This window comes from Vicia villosa, unplaced genomic scaffold (assembly GCF_029867415.1).
Source record: "Vicia villosa cultivar HV-30 ecotype Madison, WI unplaced genomic scaffold, Vvil1.0 ctg.000374F_1_1, whole genome shotgun sequence".
Taxonomy (NCBI): Eukaryota; Viridiplantae; Streptophyta; class Magnoliopsida; order Fabales; family Fabaceae; genus Vicia; species Vicia villosa.
Genome location: NW_026705173.1, coordinates 186360 through 206914, shown reverse-complemented (window position 1 = coordinate 206914; position 20555 = coordinate 186360). Strand labels below are relative to the sequence as shown.

The window sequence follows — 20555 nt, the reverse complement described above, 5'->3', positions numbered from 1 at the left end:
GGGATCCCTCCAAACTACCTCACTCCTCAGTATACACTCTAACAATACATGAAGTGAGTGCTACACCTGATCTATTATGAACACCAACATCAACATGTATCTTTCTACAAGAGTGTATGACGCTGATCAATGGATAGAAAATTGCTGTTTAGCTGGGTGACTTTGCCAGGTGACATACACCTTGCAAATTATTGCAGTTGCGGGGTGCAAACAACCTCTCAACCTAGTTTTTTTTTTTAAAATATATATATAAGTGTATTTCCATCCCGCAACGAAGGGAGAAAAGTTTGAAATTTTGTGAAAAACTTTTGCTGGGTGTTAATCACCTCGCAAATATATTTTTAAAAAATTAATGGAAAATCAAATATTACATTTATTAAAAAGTCAGGGTGGCAGGTGACCGTTTAGGGATTTTACTGACAAAAAAGTTGTGAAGTGTAAAACACCCCGCAAGTCTCAAGGCGTTTATGCTTTGCGGGGTGCCTACCACAACGCAAGTTTTCTAAAAAATTGGGGGGAAAATAAATCTGAAAATTAATGATGGTACAAAATAGTGGGGACATGTGTCAGACACGGAGGTTGCGGGGTGGTTAACACGCCGCAAGGTTCAACGTCAAAAATATTTACAGGGTTAATTTCACCTCGCAAACTTTCTTCAATAATAACTTTTCATTTTTGTTTCTCACACTCAGTGAACACCCAGAAAAACCCTACAGCCATCCTCTTCACCTCAGGGCACCGCGGTCTTCAGCCCAACACCATCCTCTTCACCCCAACGCCACCACCGTCTCAGCCTCTCTCTTTTTTCTGCAAATCAACACATCAAAACAACTTCTATTGGCTTGTTGGATTTGTCTATCGCCGTCTTCGCTCATCTTTCGAAGCAATACACAAATCAATGTAAGCTATTGCACTTAATTTTAGGGTTTTTTTGAAAATAGTTTAACTGTATTTTATTGTCTAATTGAATTTTAGATTTGTATGGTTGTTGCTTTAAAACTTGCTGATGCTACTAACTAATTGAAGAAGATTGTGTTGTTATGTCTATAGTGGAGAGAAACTTAAGCCTTAGGTCTAAGACAAAAATGAGAGAATATAAAGTTCCATGCTGAAAAGGATAGAAACCCAGCGAAAATACACTAATCGATTCATAAAAAGAGGAATATGGAATCTATTAATAAGATGCACATCATGTTGAATATTAAAATGCCAAAAATTTAAAGTCGTTTTAGCTTGAAAGGAAAGTGGTCTTGCATCATTGAGATTCATTGCAAAATGTTCTCCTTCATTTTGTTTTAATTATGTATGTTTGTATTTGCAAGTTGGGAAGATATATTTAATTGATCACATCTAGTGAGGATGATTCAATGTGCCTCTATATATGCCAACAAAACAAATAAATAACTTACTGCACCTATGTTTTCTCCCTTTAATTAAGTGGGGATGCTTTCTAGCTTGCTGCAAGTTTATATGATTTACAATTTCCTATAGCAATAATTACTATAACTAAGAATTTTGGCATATCTAAAGCATTTTATATGATTCATAGCCTTGTTGTATTTATATAGCTGATGAAAAAGTATTTATATTATAGCTGATGAAAACAAGAGTTTTCCTCATCTTGTCATAAATTGATTTATGTCTTCCTGTAGCTTTCCAAAATCCAGCCATGGTAGCTCTGTTAGTTCTTGTACCTGTTGGATACTTGTAGCATCTGTGAAAAGGATTCTAGAAAGACAAGTGAGTTTTTGATATTTGCTCTCTATTTGATTTTGATGATTTGATGCTTCCATCATCTAATTCCTGTGGTCATTGATAAATTGTTCAAGGTGTTTTGCCAATTTTATATGGTTAGGTAGTTGAAACGAGATAAATGGGATAAGGATGCATTATTTTAAGTGTGGATGTTCTCATGAATGATTATTTATTAGCATTGATTTATAAATATCACAAACTGAGGTTTTATAGCAATCAGTGTTTAGTGACTTATAATTCTTACATTTGAATTTGCTTTTCATATGCTTACTCCCTCAAAGGCTGTCATTCTATTTTGAATAAAAAGACTAAATGATTTGAGTTTAGTGTTTAAGTTAATCTAAGTACTTAGTTTATAAACACAGCAGTGTCCACAAACTGTTTGCAAACTTCATGATTTGAGTTTAGTGTATAAGTTAATCTAAGTACAATGTTTAGAAATTTCCTTTACCATATAACATAAGTTAATCAAAGAGTGTTTCTAGAAAGTATAACTCAGTTTTAATCGCAATACCTCAATATAGAGAGGACAAATATGAGAAAAAGATGTGCAACTTTGAAGAGACGTTTCTTTTTCTCAAAATTCAGTTTTAATCGCAAGCCTATATTCATGCATGTTCCAATCAGATTTCTGTCCATTAGGTGCTCTTCCTTTGTAGAAAACAAGAGTTTTCCTCATTCCAATAAGTTTCATCTTGTCATAAACTGAATCAGGTTTTTTTCCAGCATAAGTATTTGATTTATTACTTCAAAATTCATACTGTGATCTATCTTGTATGAGGCTGGAGGTAGCCACTTCTATTTTTCTGCAGGAACTGAGCGAATTTCAAAATGGTTTGAGCACCAAAGTAATGGACCTTACAATTTATTGGTTTTGATTCAATTGTGCATGTATGTTTTAATTTTAAGTCAAAAGAAAAGGATTTAGAAAATTCAATGCCATACTTAAAATTAATCAGATATATATACTTAAAGTCTGCATTGTGGAATCTTGTTGATTTTATCCAATTCCTCTTTGTTCAGTTCCCAATCAAATATTTCAAGGTTTTGTTTCATTCTCTCCTTGTTGAAGCTTTTCACAATTACACTTGTCCCTTGCTCATGGATCCATCTTAGTACTATCTGCATGATATCCAACTTAGAGATTAACTTAGATCATATAAATTGCATGCTTGGTTGCTTAATTAGTTTCTACAAACTAAAATGTCTGGAATTTTGCTGTGTGTGAAAAAATAAGGTGAGGGAAGATAGAATGGAGAGGAAGAGAGAGTGTATTTATAGGAAGGAAAAAACAAGGTTGTAGGAAAAGCATTAGGTGGAGCAGCAAGCAAACATAAAGAGTTGATCAATCTATATTAAAACACTTCACCATGTAACTTTTATGGTTAATGCATTTTAAATAGTATGTATCTGTTCCAAATTCAAATTTTGTCTTGAATATGAAACAATGTCAAATATTTTGAAATATTTTGAAAGAGAGTTTTACAATCTATTGGAGTCTAATGAGCACATTAGTCATTGTCTTCTATATAGTCGGCAGTGAAATGAACAAGTGTTGCTATAATATTATAGTCTAATATCTTTACTATGTTTTAACATAGAATTATATGATTGACCAAAATTCCCGAATTGGTCAATTGATTAAAGTCATTTCTTTTATTATAATGGGTACAATATTGTAAACGTGCAGTATGAAAAATTACAAGCGCTATCATAGTTGGATGTACGATCGTATGTATGCTGGGAGACGTGGACTTATTTCAACAAGTGCAACAACATGTGCAACAACAAATACAACAACAAATGCAACAACAAATGCAACAAATGCAACAATTATTTCAACAACAATATGGTGGTGGTGGATTTAGAGCGGTTGGTAACCAAGGAGTGGTAGACGAGAATGATGAAGAAAACAAAATAACGCAGACGAAACAAATCTCGAGTGAATATTATTTTGAATTTAAATATTTTAGATTAATTATGAATTTCTTTATATTAAATATGAATTTATTTATATTAAATATGAATTTAAATTTTTAGAATTAATTATAAATTTAATATTTTAAAAATTTTTTGAATTTTAATTATTTATTATATTTATATTATTCTAAATATTAATTTTAATATTTAGAATAATATAAATATATATTTTTTTGTTATCCATGCTACTATTTGCGATGTGAAAGTGTAATGGTGTTTCAAAACATTTGCCAGGTGAAGGTTACCTTGCAAGTGTTTGGATATTCAAATATTGCTTGGTAAAAAGCACCCCGCAAGTCAACTGTACCAGTTACTCTAACACAGCTGTGCACATGGAACGAAGTTGTCTGCAACTCTAGGAAAACATGTTTGCGGGGTGAGAATCACATGACAAAGTTGCGGGGTGAGAATCACATGGCAAAGTTGCGGGGTGCAATTCTCCTTGCAAAATGTTGCGACTAACGTTTTTGCAGGGTGAGCGTGTCACCTCGCAAATGTTACGTTGCAGGGTGGTATTTAGCTTTGCGGGGTGATTTGCACCTGGCAAAATTGAGTTTTTTTTGTAGTGAAGAATATAAATGGCTTAACAAGTTTGAAATTTAGTACATAGATAGAAGAATATAAATGGCTTAACAAGTTAACAGCATAATATGACTCTATAAAAAAAATAAAAAACAACATAGCATCATACTCTCTTCACGAGTTCCCTCCGTCTCTTATGGCTACACCAGACTTAGCGGTGTGTCAATAACATGTATATGTTGCCTTTCCAATACAAGCACTCAATAGTCCTTTGCCCCTCTTCAAAGGCACATAGGTCAACTATCAGTTTCTCAATACTAGAATTAAATTATACAAGAAACAAGATAAAAAAACATTAATGCACTTGTTTAGTATAAATATATGGTAGGGTGACGGAGTAGGGAAAAGAGAAAACATCATAGGAAAGTTTATTTCTTTGTATTATTAGAGGAAGCTAGTAGTGATGGGTGTCTCAAAGAGAAATTGCTTAATATTTTTTGTGTTGCTTTCTTTGGCAATGAATATGGAAACAATTGCAGGAGCAGTAACAGACAACCTGAGCTGCAACTTTCTGAGCAGTCCGTGCTTTGGAAAGAAAATAAAATGCCCTATTCAGTGCCCTCTTAAATCACCCTCTGACCCAAATGCCAAAGTTTGCTCTCTTGACTGTGCTTCTCCCATATGCAAAACTCAATGCAAACGTAAGTTCTTTATATTCTATCTTCATATCTATATCTATATATATATATATATATATATATATATATATATATATATATATATATATATATATATATATATATATATATATATATATATATATATATATATCTATATCTATATATATATATATATATATATATATATATATATATATATATATATATATATATATATATATATATATATATATATATATATATATATATATATATATATATATATATATATATATATATAGATATATATATATATATATATATATATATATATATATATATATATATATATATATATATATATTACCATTTTGTGTACAAGTTTTAATTTCTCTGTTTCAAAATTCAATAACAACAGATCGCAAACCAAACTGCAATGGTCGTGGATCAGCATGCTTAGACCCGCGCTTTGTTGGAGCAGATGGAATAGTTTTCTACTTCCATGGAAGATCCAATCAACATTTCGCCTTAGTATCTGATCAAAATCTCCAAATCAATGCACGTTTCATTGGCCTAAGACCCAAAGGTAGAGCAAGAGATTATACATGGATTCAAGCACTTGGAATCCTCTTTGAATCTCACAACTTCATTGTGGAAGCAACCAAACCAACAAAATGGGATCATGAAATTGATCATTTGAAATTCTCTTACAATGGAGAGGAACTTCATGTTCCTCGAGGTTACCTCTCTAAATGGGAGTTTCAAGAAAAGAAAATTAGTGTAGAGAGAACATCAAACACCAACAGTGCTGTTGTTAATGTTCATGGAATTGTGGAGATATATGTGAATGTTGTGCCTGTAACTAAGGAAGATAGTAGAATTCATAACTATCAAATTCCTGATAATGATTGTTTTGCTCATTTGGAGGTTCAGTTTAAATTTTATGATCTGTCTTCCAAAGTTGAAGGTGTTCTTGGGAGGACTTATCAGCCGGATTTTGAAAATCCAGCGGCTAAGTTAGGTGTGGCAATGCCGGTGGTTGGAGGTGAAGATAGATATAGAACTACATCACTTCTTTCTTCTGATTGTGGTGCTTGTTTATTTGTTCCTGGTGATAATTCCAGAAACAACAACAATGTGATTGTGCAAGTGTTGCCAACAGTGGGAATGGTGTAGTTTGCAACAAAAAATTATTGATGTTGTTTGTGATAATATTATTGTTTTCTGTTGTGTTATATAAAAAGACAAGTGTTTGTCATGGATTTACCTTGAATAAAAAGTTCAATGTTTTATTGGCTACTGTGAAAAACTTTAACACCTTGATTTTAATACTGGTGGCATGTAACACACCAATAAAACTGGAAAAATTGATCTCATTGTTACAAAAAAATACTATAATTAAAATTTCTCTCAACGCACACCAATATTTCTTACAATGTCATATTTGATTGGTATCAAAAACAATTTTTTAAAGAGTTTTTATTATGAAAATATTATGGCAACGAAAAAAGGATGGCTATCATTCAGTATCTACACGTGACTCTATGGACGATTCTGTTGGATAAATGTATACTCTTCTTCTTTTTCATTTTCTGGATATTATAGGATTACTGGTATATTCAGTTAAATATTAATTTCCTATTATCAATATGCTAAAAAATGAGCTATTAAATGAATACAAAAACTCTGGAGTGAGCAAAAAAGCCTCATAAATTTGAGGAGTCCCAGCTAGCATAAACAGCATCAATCAATTTTTCATGCAATGTGACACCAGAACATGCAATTATGCCACGGTCAAGACCCTCTAAGTGTGTTCCCTTTGAAAAGTCCAGAGGGCAGCCTCCAGCATCGGTCACCACACCACCTGCCTCTTCAACAATCACAACACCGGCAGCATGATCCCATATCTTCTCCTTGTAACCGGACTTTGCAAATTTCATGAATATCTCGGCATCTCCCCTTGCTATTGCTGCATACTTTACCATGCTGTGGACGCGTAAGGGCTGTTTTCTGTACCAGATTTTGAGATTAGAGCATTTCAATCCCAAAGATCGTGTTAACAGAAGAAAGAAATATAGTAACAATTATCCCTAACTCCCCAATCATGACTCAGGTAGTCACAATTATGACAGAGAGGATATGAAACACAAGTTGCAAATAATGCATTTTCAAAAACAATGAAACGTGTTTTGACAATTTTCAAATTTTCAGGAAATGCTAGGTTTGTTTGCAAACGTTGTAAAAGAAAATGGTGAAAATGAAAACATGAAACATTGAAAGTAAACGGGCCCTAAGGTGTTTGATCTATAATTCCTTTCTTTCATAGCTTTCTTTCTAGGAAATGCTTTCAATCAGAATATGAATATAGTAACTTATTCTCATAGTCAATTAAGAAATTCCGTTATAACTTTCCAATGTTTGGTGAGAAATTAAATAAACCAAAAATCGATTCCTACGTGGTTGTCCAAGATTTTTCATTTGAAGTACCTTATGGTTTCCTTTGAAAATACAAAGAATTAAAATGTCTGGCATTCTATTATACTGTCTTAATCAATTCTTATATATATTCTTAGAATTTGGATTTTGGAGTGAGCTTAATTCAACCTTAGAAAACTAGTTTGTTAGGTAATACTTGTCCAAGCTTTATAAATACTACATAGACCATATCTCTAGTTAATACCAGACTCTCAAAACACCTCTCACACTCAAGACAAGGTATATCAAGAGTGGATCAATGTGGGTGGAATAACATGGATCACAGCACAAACCCTCTAGCATAACTAGAGCCCAATAAGAATACTAGGATGCGCTTTGGTATCATCTTAAAATTTGGGCTTGTCCTAACTTAACCATACTATACTAACTTGTAAGACTCAGATGCCTCTCACTTATTAACACATTTTAAGGTCATATCTCATGTAATGTGGGACTCTCAAAATATATAGTTGCTAGTGACCCTGTTGTTACCTAGTCTAGAAATGATTTCTGTCATGGCACTTAAATCTTTAAATATAATACAGTTTAAATACAGTCTGCATTGCTATTATATGGATGTAATTTCTGCCAATTAAATGTGTGAAATTTGTCAAGATGCAGAGCATTTGAAAGAAAAGTTGAGAAATATTATACCTAAGTCCCACACTGTGAGCAAGGCCAGCTGTGAAGGAATGATTTGAGTTTGCCCTTTCGACTGGTTCACAGAGAGTTGCTAATGCTGGATCATCCACTGAAGAAACTTGAACAAGTCTCGCACAATTTGGCCATTCTAGCGTCTTATCTGTAGGAATCAACGACTGCAACCACGCCTCACCACTGCCTCTCTTAGCATACAACACACATCCTTTTCCCCACGCATCGGTAGTTGTTGGAGATGATTGTGATGTTGTTTCATGATGCTGGTAGTGATAACTTAGCCATTCTGTCTTCACTGGGTAATTGGGGCATCCAAGAACTCCAAGAACAACTTTTCCATTCTCAATCAAAGCTAGAGCAACCGCATACTGATCACCACGTACAAATCCTAATGTGCCGTCAACAGGGTCAAGTACCCAATGCCTTCCACTGGGGCCTCCTGTTGAGCTGCAGCGGCCAATGGCCTCAAGAACTTCTGTTGTCCCAAGAGTTGTCTCTGGACTTTGAAGACCATACATGGCTGCAAAAGATAAAGACTCATTGACTGTATCCACAACAGCTTCCAGTAAGGCTGCTGAATTGTCCTTGGAGAAAATTTCTACGTCTTCTTCCGCAACAATTGACAAATTTTGAACCCCGAATGTTTTTGCTAGGAACCAACTAGTGATTGCTTGAACACTCAAGTCTTCTCATGCAGAGATATGAAACAAAAATGTTGACAGACTGTAAATTACAGTATTTACAGCTTTTAACTGGCAGAAAATAATTCTATCCGTAAATAATTATTTTGTTCCTTTTCTATATAGTTTATTTTAGGTAGTTTCTTATTATGATTTATTCTTTCTTTAATTTAGGATTTCCTTCCTAAACTATAGTCAATCACCTGTTGTAATTCCCTCTATATAAAGGAGGAATCCTTGTACAGTTATCATATAATATTATAAAATATTTCAACTTGGCATCAGAGCAACGATCTCTGCGCCTCTGATTTGCAGCCATGGTTGACAGTTCCTCAACCACCAGCAATTATCAGAATAAAGAGGAGATTGTCGCCCCCAAAGACTTTCAGCGAGTTTTTTTCGGCGAATCTCATTCTGTCCAAATCACCACCTTTCGACTGAGTCGAACTACTTCCGGTGGCACCAATCTGTCCAGTTGTATATTCGTGGCAGAGGAAAAGTCGGATACCTCAATGGTGAGCGACCCAAGCCAGATACTGATGATCCACAGTATGCTGTTTGGGATGCTGAAAACTCCATGGTCATGACTTGGCTGGTAAACTCCATGGAGGAGGACATTAGCAGCAATTACATGTGCTATTCCACAGCCAAAGAGCTATGGGATAGTGTCACAGAAATGTATTCTGACCTTGGAAATAAATCTCAGATTTATGAACTCACCTTGCAAGCCAGAGAAATTCGACAAGGAGGTAATAACGTGACAAAATACTTCCACTCTTTGAAGCGGGTTTGGCAGGACCTTGATCTCTTCAACACTTACAAGTGGAACTCTGCAGAGGATGCCAAACACCATCAACAGACAGTGGAAGAAGGTAGAATATTTCAATTTCTTGCAGGTCTGAATGAGGAACTAGATGAAGTTCGTGGCAGGATCATTGGGAGAGAAACCTTACCTTCATTGGGTGAGGTCTTTGCTGAAGTCAGAAGAGAGGAAACTAGGAGAAGTATGATGATGGGAAAGATCAAAATTGTTCCACCTCCTCCCGAAACCAACACTCTTGCCGCAGAAACTACTGCCCTTAAAAGTTCAACTAACCAGAAGAATTTTTCAAACCTCTGGTGTGACCACTGCAACAAACCACGTCATACACGGGAAACTTGCTGGAAAATTCACGGGAGACCAGCTCATTTAAAGGGCAACAAATCAGGTCCTAAAGTTCACAGACCCTTTCCTACAGCTCATGAGGCAGAAAAGACTTCTTTGAGAAAGGAACAAGTTGAGGAACTCATAAGGTTGTTAAATTCTAATTTTTTATCTGGTACCCCTAGTGGTTCTGTGGCACAAACAGGTAATTCGAGTATCCCTAGCTCCCTTAATTGTACCTCAAATATGTGTGTACCTTGGATCATTGATTCAGGTGCCTCGGATCATATGACCAGTCTTTATTCAAAAATATTGATTGTTCTTCTCTTGAATGTGAAAGTTGTGTTCTTGCTAAAAATCAGAGAGCTCCTTATTACTCTCAACCTTATCATGCATCTAGACCTTTCTATTTAATCCATAGCGATGTTTGGGGTCCTTCAAAAATTACAACACAATTTGGAAAAAGGTGGTTTGTAACATTTATTGATGATCACACCCGATTATGTTGGGTCTACCTTATGCATGAAAAATCTGAAGTTCCTAATATATTTAAACTTTATTCACAAATGGTAGAAACTCAATTTGACACAAAAATCTCCATTTTGAGAAGTGACAATGGAACTGAATATTTTAACAAAAATCTCAATGAGTTTTTGAAAAATAAAGGCATTCAGCATCAATCGACATGTCCAAATACTCCTCAACAAAATGGCACTGCTGAGAGAAAAAATAAACATCTCCTTGAAGTGGCTCGTGCCATCATGTTTGAGAGTAATGTTCCAAAATATTTGTGGGGGGATGCTGTCCTAACAGCAACCTATCTTATAAATAGAATGCCCACTCGTGTGTTAAATTACCGCACACCTTTGGACACTTTCAAAACAATTTTTCCAGCATGTCGATTACATACTGAAATACCTTTAAAAGTGTTTGGTTGTACTGTTTTCATGCATACACCCTCCATATCTCGGTCTAAATTGGACCCAAGGGCAGAAAAGCACATTTTTGTTGGATATTCTCCAAAACAAAAAGGGTACAGGGTATTTAATCCTATTACAAAAAAGCTTTGTGTTAGCATGGATGTTACCTTTCTAGAACATCAACCTTTTTTTCAAAAAAATTCCCTTCAGGGGGAGAATGATAATTTGAGTGAAGACAATTTTTTACATGTGCATGAACCATTGCCTATCCCTGTTGTGCATACTGAAAATACAAATTTTATTGATCAAAGAAATGAACACAACAAGGAAGACCATGTGGAAACAAGTCCTGAATTTTCCAAAGGAAATCCTATGCCAGGCTTAGGTGGAGCCCAAACAGGGAAAGAAATACCACAGTCAAATAAAGAGTGTCGTGTTTATATTCGGAAATATCCTAAAAGGATCAAAGAGCAGTCCATCATCTCAGCAACAAACCAAGCAGAATTTCCGGAGGAGGGCCAAGGAGAAATACCAAGAGAAAGTCGAGGTAACACTGAAATTCCCACTTCTACTATTGAACTGCCCATAGCTATTAGGAAAGGAACCAGAACCTGCACTCAAAACTCAAAAAAGACTACCACAAACCATCCCATTTCTCAATATGTTTCTTATAAAAAATTTTCCCAAAATCACAGAGCCTTTACCTCTAAAATAACAAATCTGTTTGTGCCTAGAAACATTGAGGAAGCACTAGATGATCCAAATTGGAATTTAGCAGTCTTAGAAGAGTTGAATGCACTGAAAAAGACTGGGACTTGGGAACTTGTTGACCTACCACGTGACAAAAAACAGGTGGGCTGTAAGTGGGTCTTTACTATTAAGTGCAAGGCTGATGAGAGTGTAGAAAGGTACAAGGCGAGATTAGTAGCAAAGAGATTCACCCAAACTTACGGAGTAGACTATCAGGAGACTTTTGCTCCAGTCGCTAAACTTCACTCTGTTCGAATTCTTCTATCCCTTGCTGCAAATTCCAACTGCCTTTACATCAATTGGATGTAAAGAATGCTTTCTTGAATGGGGAACTAGAGGAAGAAGTGTTTATGAGCCTTCCCCCGGGCTTTGAAGAAGAACTTGGAAGAAATAAGGTGTGTAGACTAAAGAAGTCATTATATGGCCTAAAACAATCTCCAAGAGCATGGTTCGAAAGGTTTGGAACAGTGGTAAAAGGGCTTGGATATATCCAAAGCCAAGCTGATCACACATTATTCTATAAACATTCAACAAATAATAAGATTGCTATCTTGATTGTTTATGTTGATGATATTATTCTAACAGGTGATGATAGTTTGGAACTCAAAAATTTGAGGGAGAAACTTGCTAAAGTTTTTGAAATCAAGGAACTTGGCCCCTTGAAATACTTCCTTGGAATTGAATTTGCAAGATCAAAGGAAGGTATATTTATGAACCAGCGAAAGTATATTCTGGATCTTTTAAAAGAAACAGGATTACTTGGATGCAAGGTTGCAGAAACACCTATGGAGCCCAACTTAAAACTACAACCAGCTGAAACAGAAAATATGGTGGACAAAGGAAGGTATCAGCGACTAGTGGGAAGGCTAATATATCTATCTCACACGCGTCCAGACATAGCCTTTGCTGTAAGCATGGTAAGTCAGTTTATGCATGCACCAGGTCATGAACACTTGGAGGCAGTTTTGAGAATCCTAAGATATTTGAAGGGATCACCTTGAAGGGGACTTCTTTATAAAAATCATGGACATCTTCAGGTAGAAGGCTACACTGATGCTGACTGGGCTGGGAGTGTGACAGACCGAAGATCAACATCAGGCTATTGCACCTTTGTTGGAGGAAACTTAGTTAGTTGGAGAAGCAAAAAACAGAATGTTGTAGCAAGGAGTAGTGCAGAAGCGGAATTTAGAGCACTTGCTCATGGAATTTGTGAGTCATTATGGGTGAAAAAACTTCTACAAGAGTTAAAGGTTCATAGTTCTCCTCCAATAAAACTATATTGCGACAACAAGTCAGCAATATCTACTGCACATAACCCGGTCCTACATGATAGGACCAAGCATGTCGAAGTTGATAAACACTTCATCAAAGAGAAGATAGAAAGGGGGAAGATCTGTATTACATATATTCCCACTACAGAACAATCAGCAGACATCCTAACCAAAGGATTACCGAAAAAATCATTTGACAACATCACTAGCAAGCTGTCTATAGAGGATATCTTTAAGCCAGCTAGAGGGGGAGTGTTGACAGACTGTAAATTACAGTATTTGCAGCTCTTAACTGGCAGAAAATAATTTTGTCTGTAAATAATTATTTTGTTCCTTTTCTATATAGTTTATTTTAGGTAGTTTCTTATTATGATTTATTCATTCTTTAATTTAGGATTTCCTTCCTAAACTATAGTCAATCACCTGTTGTAATTCCCTCTATATAAAGGAGGAATCCTTGTATAGTTATCATATAATATTATCAAATATTTCAACTAAAAATAACTAGTCAAATAACTTCAAACAATACTACCACCAAAAACAAAAATATTAAGTACCAAAAAAACAAGGTTAAGGGACAAAAATAATATATCTCCATTTCCGATATTAAAACGATTGTTTACAGTGGTATATATAAACAAGCTAGTTTGTTCTGAGTGCAAAATTGTGAAATCTAATAATGTGAACTCCTAGTCCGTAGAAGCAAAAATGTGATGCAAATTGGTGTTTGGATCTTTGGACTGTCACTAAATAACAAAAATAAAAAATGTATCCATCTTTATGAAGTGTCAGAAAAAATGTTACGAAAACTAAGGATAATCACAACTTGAAAATGATATGTTGACATTCAAATATTCATAAGCCGTATACTCGATAGAAATGAAAATATAAAAACTCTACAGGATGATAGAGCCAATTTCATATCGACCTAAAAGATAACAAATTATTGAAAGTCTATAGGAGCACTGTAAACATGATTTAGAAAATATTAACGGATTGCCAAAAAGAGACACTATTACCATAAATGCGATACCAAGATAAGTAAGAAAAGATACGGCAAGACTACCACATCCCAAAATAGAATAAAACCATTGTCATCTAAATAATTTTCCTTTGCGAAACTAACATACCAAATTCTAACGTTAAATGAATTCTCTAACATTTTATATGTCATTAGTACATTGATTGCACCAGTACAACTATCCGTGATAGTTTATGAACTGCAATACCCAAATCCTTATTATATTAAGTAGGGCCTGCTAATCAAATGTGACCATCCTAGTGTCTCATCATGAATCATGTCTAACAATAAACTGTTTATTAAATCAAAATAATACTCAATGGTCTGGTTTATAGACTATCCTCTATCTGGTCAATCATCCCCACAGGTGTGTATAAGTCTTCTCCACAATGTGACCTTCCATGTTTTCTACTACAGGTGTTAACTTGAATCATTCATCATCCTACCTCGTCTAGGAAGTATTGGGTGTAGTTTCTTGATGACTCTTTACCATATATCAATTAATCCTATACAATTTTGTAGATGTTATAGTTGTGCTGTAGTTTTTTTATACCTCTATCTCAAATAACACAAGAAAGTATTCTTCCATTTCTATTTGATCCTGTTTGAATGAATTCTTTGATTGACTTCTCTTTCTATCTCCTTGTTATTTATCATGATGAATCTGATATACTTAAACCCAAATGACAGTTTTTGTACTATAATATAAAAATTCAAAGTACTTCAATAAGCCAGCCATCTAGAAACATTCAGCTACTGGTTGAACAACTTCTACAATTTATTGCATCATGAATTCAATGTTTTGTAAGCCTATAGACTAGGTGCATGTTTTTATTACGATCAAGGAAATCTAATCCCGGAATGCAAGAATTCCATCATACAACTAGGTGCAAGATTATATTAGATGTATAAAACTTGAACATCATTTTGATTTTCAACCACCATTCCACAATCACAGATGAATAACTTGTGAGTTCATCTGCAGATATGCTACATTTATATCTCAAGCAAATGAAATCACAGCTTAAGAATCATCTTATGAAACCCATTCATACATATTTGCCTAATAGCATGAGCTTTTAAGATTATTATTTGTTGACATTGTATCATAACCTCTACAATGAAGTAGTCAGGAGTAAGACTCGTTCTACCCTAATTGTTTGAATTGGATCACATCATCACAAGGAATGTGAGCCCGCGCACAGGTCTCTCTTCAAGCCGAAAGAGATCCTGTGTGAAGGGATGTGTTAAGCATAAAACCGTTTTGATCCTTCCCCGAATAGCTTAACACGGCTAAATAAGGTTCACAAACGCTTTGAGGTAAAGGAATGAATACTCCAGTTCCAATGAACATATTACTTTCATCTAACAAATTATAGTTCCTAACCATGGCACATGAGCATCTACACAGTTTTATAGAATAACCCATAAGAGAATTAAGTGGGTGCACAAGCCAAAATCATACATGCTATGCAAAAAAATTGACAATATTTTTTTCCGCATTGCATATGTCTTGATTAGACTTGGTATTTATAATACATGCAGTCCAATTATGATAACAGCATTATGATTCAAATATGAAACCAATCTATAATAAGTATTATGGAACACCATAAATGTATGTGTGAGAGAATCTACCTAAGATTCAACCTAACAATACTGCCCAATCAGAGGTCCAGCTAACCCAATTTCACTAGATTCATTTCGAAAGTGACCCATCATAATAAATGCTCAGAGTCCAATTATTTCAATATTGAGATTTTAGGTAAAAACACGTGATCGATTCTGATAGGGACGCCTAAGTCCACAATTTTTGCAATGCTATATGAATCTATTAGCTCCATCGTTACATATTACACATTTCAATTTTACTAATCATCCTAGTAACATCGATTAGAATGCAAGTTTCCCACAGAGCACAATCAGAAACAAAAACAAAAAGTTAAAAACCAATAATATATGAAATTATCTACTATCACGCCAATAAAGATTAGGACTGAATTGAAATTAAAAAGAAATAGAAAATGCAAATACCTGCAACAGTAACAGGAGAATCATCATCTTTGGACACAACCTCCGTGGCAAGGAGTTTCTCCTGCACCCTCCCACAGAGAGCACATGCGACGTGGACAATCCTCACAGCTATCTCCAATTCGTTGGCGTAATTTTGATCCTCCATGTGCTCCAAAACGACTCAAAATTACAGAACGATATTGTTTGGTTTTGGAAGCGACATTGCTAACGTTTGCCCAAGATAAACGAAAAGAATGCGAAAGTGAGAGAGACGAAAAGATTACAGTACGAAAGTATTGCGGTTTCAGTTTCACACCAAAAAAACGCTTTTCTTTACACACTTTTACATTACAGTTATGCAATTTGATGTTTGCTTCTTCTATACAGCCGTCACGATTTCGCCACGTCACCAATTCGCATTTTTATACTCACTCGCCTTAACTCAGATTACCAATTAAGGACACCACCCCACATAACACTCACATTTAAAATTATGCTTCAATTAATTTAATTATTTATTTTAAAAGTAATGTTATTTAAATACTACATGTGATACCGTGAGATTCAAAAATAAAAAATGAAAGGCAAATGTGCCTAGACTACAATGTGGGTGACATTCATTGGAATCTCTTATACATTGTTTATTTTGAAAAATAAAGTAAGGAAAAAAAGAGAGGAGGTTTTATTTGTTTCATGTAAAAAGATATTCAAGAGATGAAAAAATTAAAAATTTCTTATTTTAAATAAAAAGTGTGAGGAAAAACTATCTAGGGCGCGATGGCCCGAAACGGGCGGCCCATGAACTGTTAGGTCATGCATGTCTAGAAGTCTAATATACATTTGTGTTGTTTCTTGGGCCGACCGAGTTATGGTCAATCCTCTCTTAGGGCTCAATCGAAGTTATTTCATTTTACAGTCTCTCAAACATGAGGTTTTGAAAGGGCGGAATGATTTAAGTCTAGTAGAGAACGATTTCTTTCTAAAGAAACAAGTCCATTAAACGTGTTGGTTTGAATATGTGGTTAATTATTTAGAAGGGGTTAAATAAACAAAAATTCATTCTAATATTTTAAAAATAAAATAAAAACTTATATAATTTTTGTATGGTGAAATATATTTGAAAACACCTCTATGCCATTCGAAGGTTTGATAGTAGAGATATACACATCAATGAAATGGAATCAAACGAGAAGCAATATGATAATTTACCTTTAATATATCAAATAAGCAATTTGATACAATTATTGATTAGTCATTCTTAAAAAATCTCTAATCACAACTTGACAATATATCAGCAATAAGATTCTTTGGAAAATCCAATCTAATCAGACCTAAGCTTACAAAATTAATCTCTACGAAAACAAGAAATCTAACAGACATGCAATTCAAATCAAAGGAAGAAAACCTATTGCATGTAAATCTAAACAAGAAATCCAAAAAGATAGGTTGAAAAAGTGCTCTAGAATTTATAATGGTTTAGTTTTTTCGTCCTTGCATGCATTTAATACAGTTTATGATTCAGAAATTCAATCTTCCACTATATTACTTTATTTAGGTTTTAGGTTACAACAATTCAATGAAACAAATAAGATAAAACCTCTTAAACCATATTATCTTTACAACAATTCAATGCAACTTAGCTAACCACGGTTACCACCTTGATCTTCAACTTGATCTCAATCTTCAATTTTTGGTGGACTTCAATCTAAACACCATAACAATCTTCACTTAATCATGTTGACAAGCCTTGATTCCTTGATTCCTTGATTCCTTTGTTCAATAGGTTGATAGACACGAAAAACTCCAAATCATTGGAGAAAAACTCTATCTTTTTATTCAAAAGAATTTCACTCTTTAATTCCACCAACTATTAAATCTTCTAGAAAACTACAGACTTCGATGATAATTAGAACTCTAATGCTTGAGAGTTAACAACACTTATGAATTTTCCTTTCCTTTCATGTTGAAGGACCATTAAAAAATCTCGTTCATGGGTCGTAAAGGATCCATGAGCAAGATTTGTGACTTAACTACAGCAAAATTCACATTTAAGCCAGTTAGAATTCCTATTGCATATAATATAAGCTATGGTTCTTTCTTTCTTACCACATAGCTTCACGAGAACGTCGAATACGACATGTACAATTGAGATTTGGCATATAAATCTCTAATTCTTCCTAAAGAACTTCCAAAGTTGAATAGAATTTGGTGACTGTTTTGGAATCAACTTCAGAACATAGATTTCCTTCTAATACTCGAATAAGATCTCCTTGAGAAAACCATTCTCTTAGATCAGTCCAAACATCAATCTCATTTTCCAAAAACACAATAAATTGTGCAATCGATTCAAAAATTGAATTGAGTAACCAAGAGTGAACTGACATATTACATCAGTTCCATGCACGAAATGAAGAATCAAAATGATCATCTGGAGCTGTTATGGATACATCCACAAACTCAAGCTTCATTTTACCACCTAGAGTTCGACGCATGAATCTGACCCAAGAATGAAAATTGAACCCTTCAATAATCGATGTAACTTTGATAGATGAAGGTCCATCACTATGATGAAATTAATATAGGGAGTGTTTTGATCTAATTGTGGATCAATATGAGCTAAACGAAGAGGCATGATTACAAGTAAATTGTACAGAATCAAGATACCATGTTAGAAAATAAAAATTTCCATGTTATTGAAGAGAAGAAGAGAGAAGAAGGAAGAACAAGGTAGAGAAGACATAAAGCTAGAATCTCCAAAATAGATTGATTGAGCTAGAATGAAATCATACAAGAATATCCTTATATATTCAAAGGATAGTATGCAAACTATCTGTTAGTGCTTTTGAGGATTGGCTTTATGTTTGGCAAAACTAATTTAGTAGTAATAGGTTAAATAGAATTATAACTTGTAAGAAAAAGCAAGTTGAAGGTTTATTTAATGGAGAAACATGTTGTGTTGAAATGTTTCAACATCTGGAACAACATGTCGAAGAAGATGTCATGACATCGTATTTAAGCTGACAGTTTGGATTTTGTTATGACAAAAATAGAATATTCCTAAAACATTGAATCCTATGTGGAGCTATATCTAAGGAGATCAAGGAGAACATTTAGGAAACTAAATATGGAAAGATTTTATAGGAAAATCTGTTGCAAAAGTGTAACAACTTATTGTTGTTACTTGGATCATATTTTATGGAGATATTTGTGGAGAATATCTTGGAGCTTATATTGTGGAGCAACTTCAGCAACAGTTTGTTATGTCAGTTTGTTAAGATTTAAAGGTCAAAAGAATCAAGACAGAATATTGAAGATCATATAGTTTATAATTATGGAGACAATTTAGGAAACTTGTGATTAAAGACCTTTCTTTTAGCAGAAGAATTCTGCTGATTTGTAACAGCAAATAAAGCTGTAATTGAAGGCCCAAGTCTAATTGGGAATAGGTTATAAATAGGAAGCTTTGTAACCTATTTTAGTAAGCTAGCCGAGTATTGACAAGATGTAGTTTTTAGGTTTAGCCGTGTAAGTGAACCACCCGGATTATGGGATGGTCAGTGATCTCTACCTCGAAGCCTGTAGGTAAGAGGTTTATTTTCCTCACTCAGAAGCTGTGAAGCAATGAGTGCAGGATTTTTTGTGGAGGAAGCTTTGAAGCAACTCTAAGTTGTATTTATTTCAGTGCTTAGAATGTTGGAAATTAGGCCGTCGATGCAGTGGCTGGGGTGTTGACTGTTAGACATCATTGCTATGATCTAGGGAGGACCTAGGTAGAAGGATCATTGGGTAGTGATTAAGTGAGAAGTTGTAAACGGGGGAGGTTAACTTTGAATTGATACTGCTAATAGTGGACTTCATCCCTGCCTTGATAGCCCCTAGAGTAGGTATTGTTGTATATCGAACTGGGTGAACAATTTTGTGTGTTATTTATTTTCTGCACTGTTATTTGTATTCCTATCTTGTCTATTTTTATAATGTCAGATCAAATGTCATGACATCCATATATGACATTTGAGTTCTGTCTTACTAGAATTTAAATTGGTATTGGAGCAGGCATCCTGTTTGTGGCTGGATGAGATCCATGGGGATACTTTCTAGTTGTGTACAAGGTAGAAGATTGTTTGAACAAGAAGTGTTCATATTGTATGGTCCTTTGAAGTGGGGGATAGACCTATTTGTGGAAGACCTAGACAACCTGATCAGCATGTGAAAAAGAGATGAAGATGCTTGGACAAGAGGGTTAAATTCAGAAACTTCATGCGGGAGTGAGGATTTTGGATTGGATTGTTCAATCATTATACACAGAGAAGAGTATTATCAAAAGCTTCACGCGGGAGTGAAGAATCTGATAAGGTAACCTCTGTAATTAAGGTTTATGATCATGACTTGATGTTTGGAGTAGGGTCTAGTCTGTTGCTTGGTGCAGAAGAAAGCTTTTTTTAGGGTTGAGGTACATTCAATCCTTGGATGTCATGCTTACTATTGGTTCATGGAGTAAGCATTGTGTAAGTTCTGTTGATATATGGCTATTTTCCGCTGCATAGCCTCTGGTGCAACCCCTATTGTAAAAGAAAGATCTAGGATTATCTATATTCAACAAAATGTATGGCAGAACCTTACAGCTATAATTAAAGTGTCAAAGATACTTGAGTAATCTCTCAAGTCCACTCATAATGGCATGGCTTATTAGAGCTGATGAATGTCAATT

General features: G+C 34.6%; 2 protein-coding genes across 5 annotated transcripts; one reads left to right on the top strand and one right to left on the bottom strand.

Annotated features, from left to right (window-relative positions):
* The first annotated feature begins 572 nt into the window (after positions 1–572).
* LOC131627626 (uncharacterized) lies at positions 573–6239 on the top strand. 4 transcript variants are annotated; one of them, XM_058898464.1, is made up of 5 exons: positions 575–900; positions 1653–1740; positions 3446–3697; positions 4797–4958; positions 5335–6231. In XM_058898464.1, the coding sequence occupies exons 3-5, from the start codon at positions 3493–3495 to the stop codon at positions 6090–6092; spliced, it is 1125 nt and encodes a 374-aa protein (XP_058754447.1). In that variant the 5' UTR covers positions 575–900; positions 1653–1740; positions 3446–3492; the 3' UTR covers positions 6093–6231. The 4 variants fall into 4 exon arrangements, with proteins under 4 accessions (XP_058754448.1, XP_058754447.1, XP_058754450.1 ...); XM_058898465.1 differs by lacking the exon at positions 1653–1740 and having other exon boundaries at positions 573–900; positions 5335–6233; XM_058898467.1 differs by lacking the exons at positions 575–900; positions 1653–1740 and adding an exon at positions 3970–4138 and having other exon boundaries at positions 3569–3697; positions 5335–6239.
* Positions 6240–6319: 80 nt separating this feature from the next.
* Positions 6320–16203, bottom strand: LOC131627624 (PAP-specific phosphatase HAL2-like). Its single transcript, XM_058898463.1, has 3 exons — positions 15869–16203; positions 8046–8733; positions 6320–6926 (listed from the first exon to the last, which is right to left on the bottom strand). The coding sequence occupies exons 1-3, from the start codon at positions 16011–16013 to the stop codon at positions 6623–6625; spliced, it is 1137 nt and encodes a 378-aa protein (XP_058754446.1). The 5' UTR covers positions 16014–16203; the 3' UTR covers positions 6320–6622.
* Between the last annotated feature and the right edge of the window lie 4352 nt (positions 16204–20555).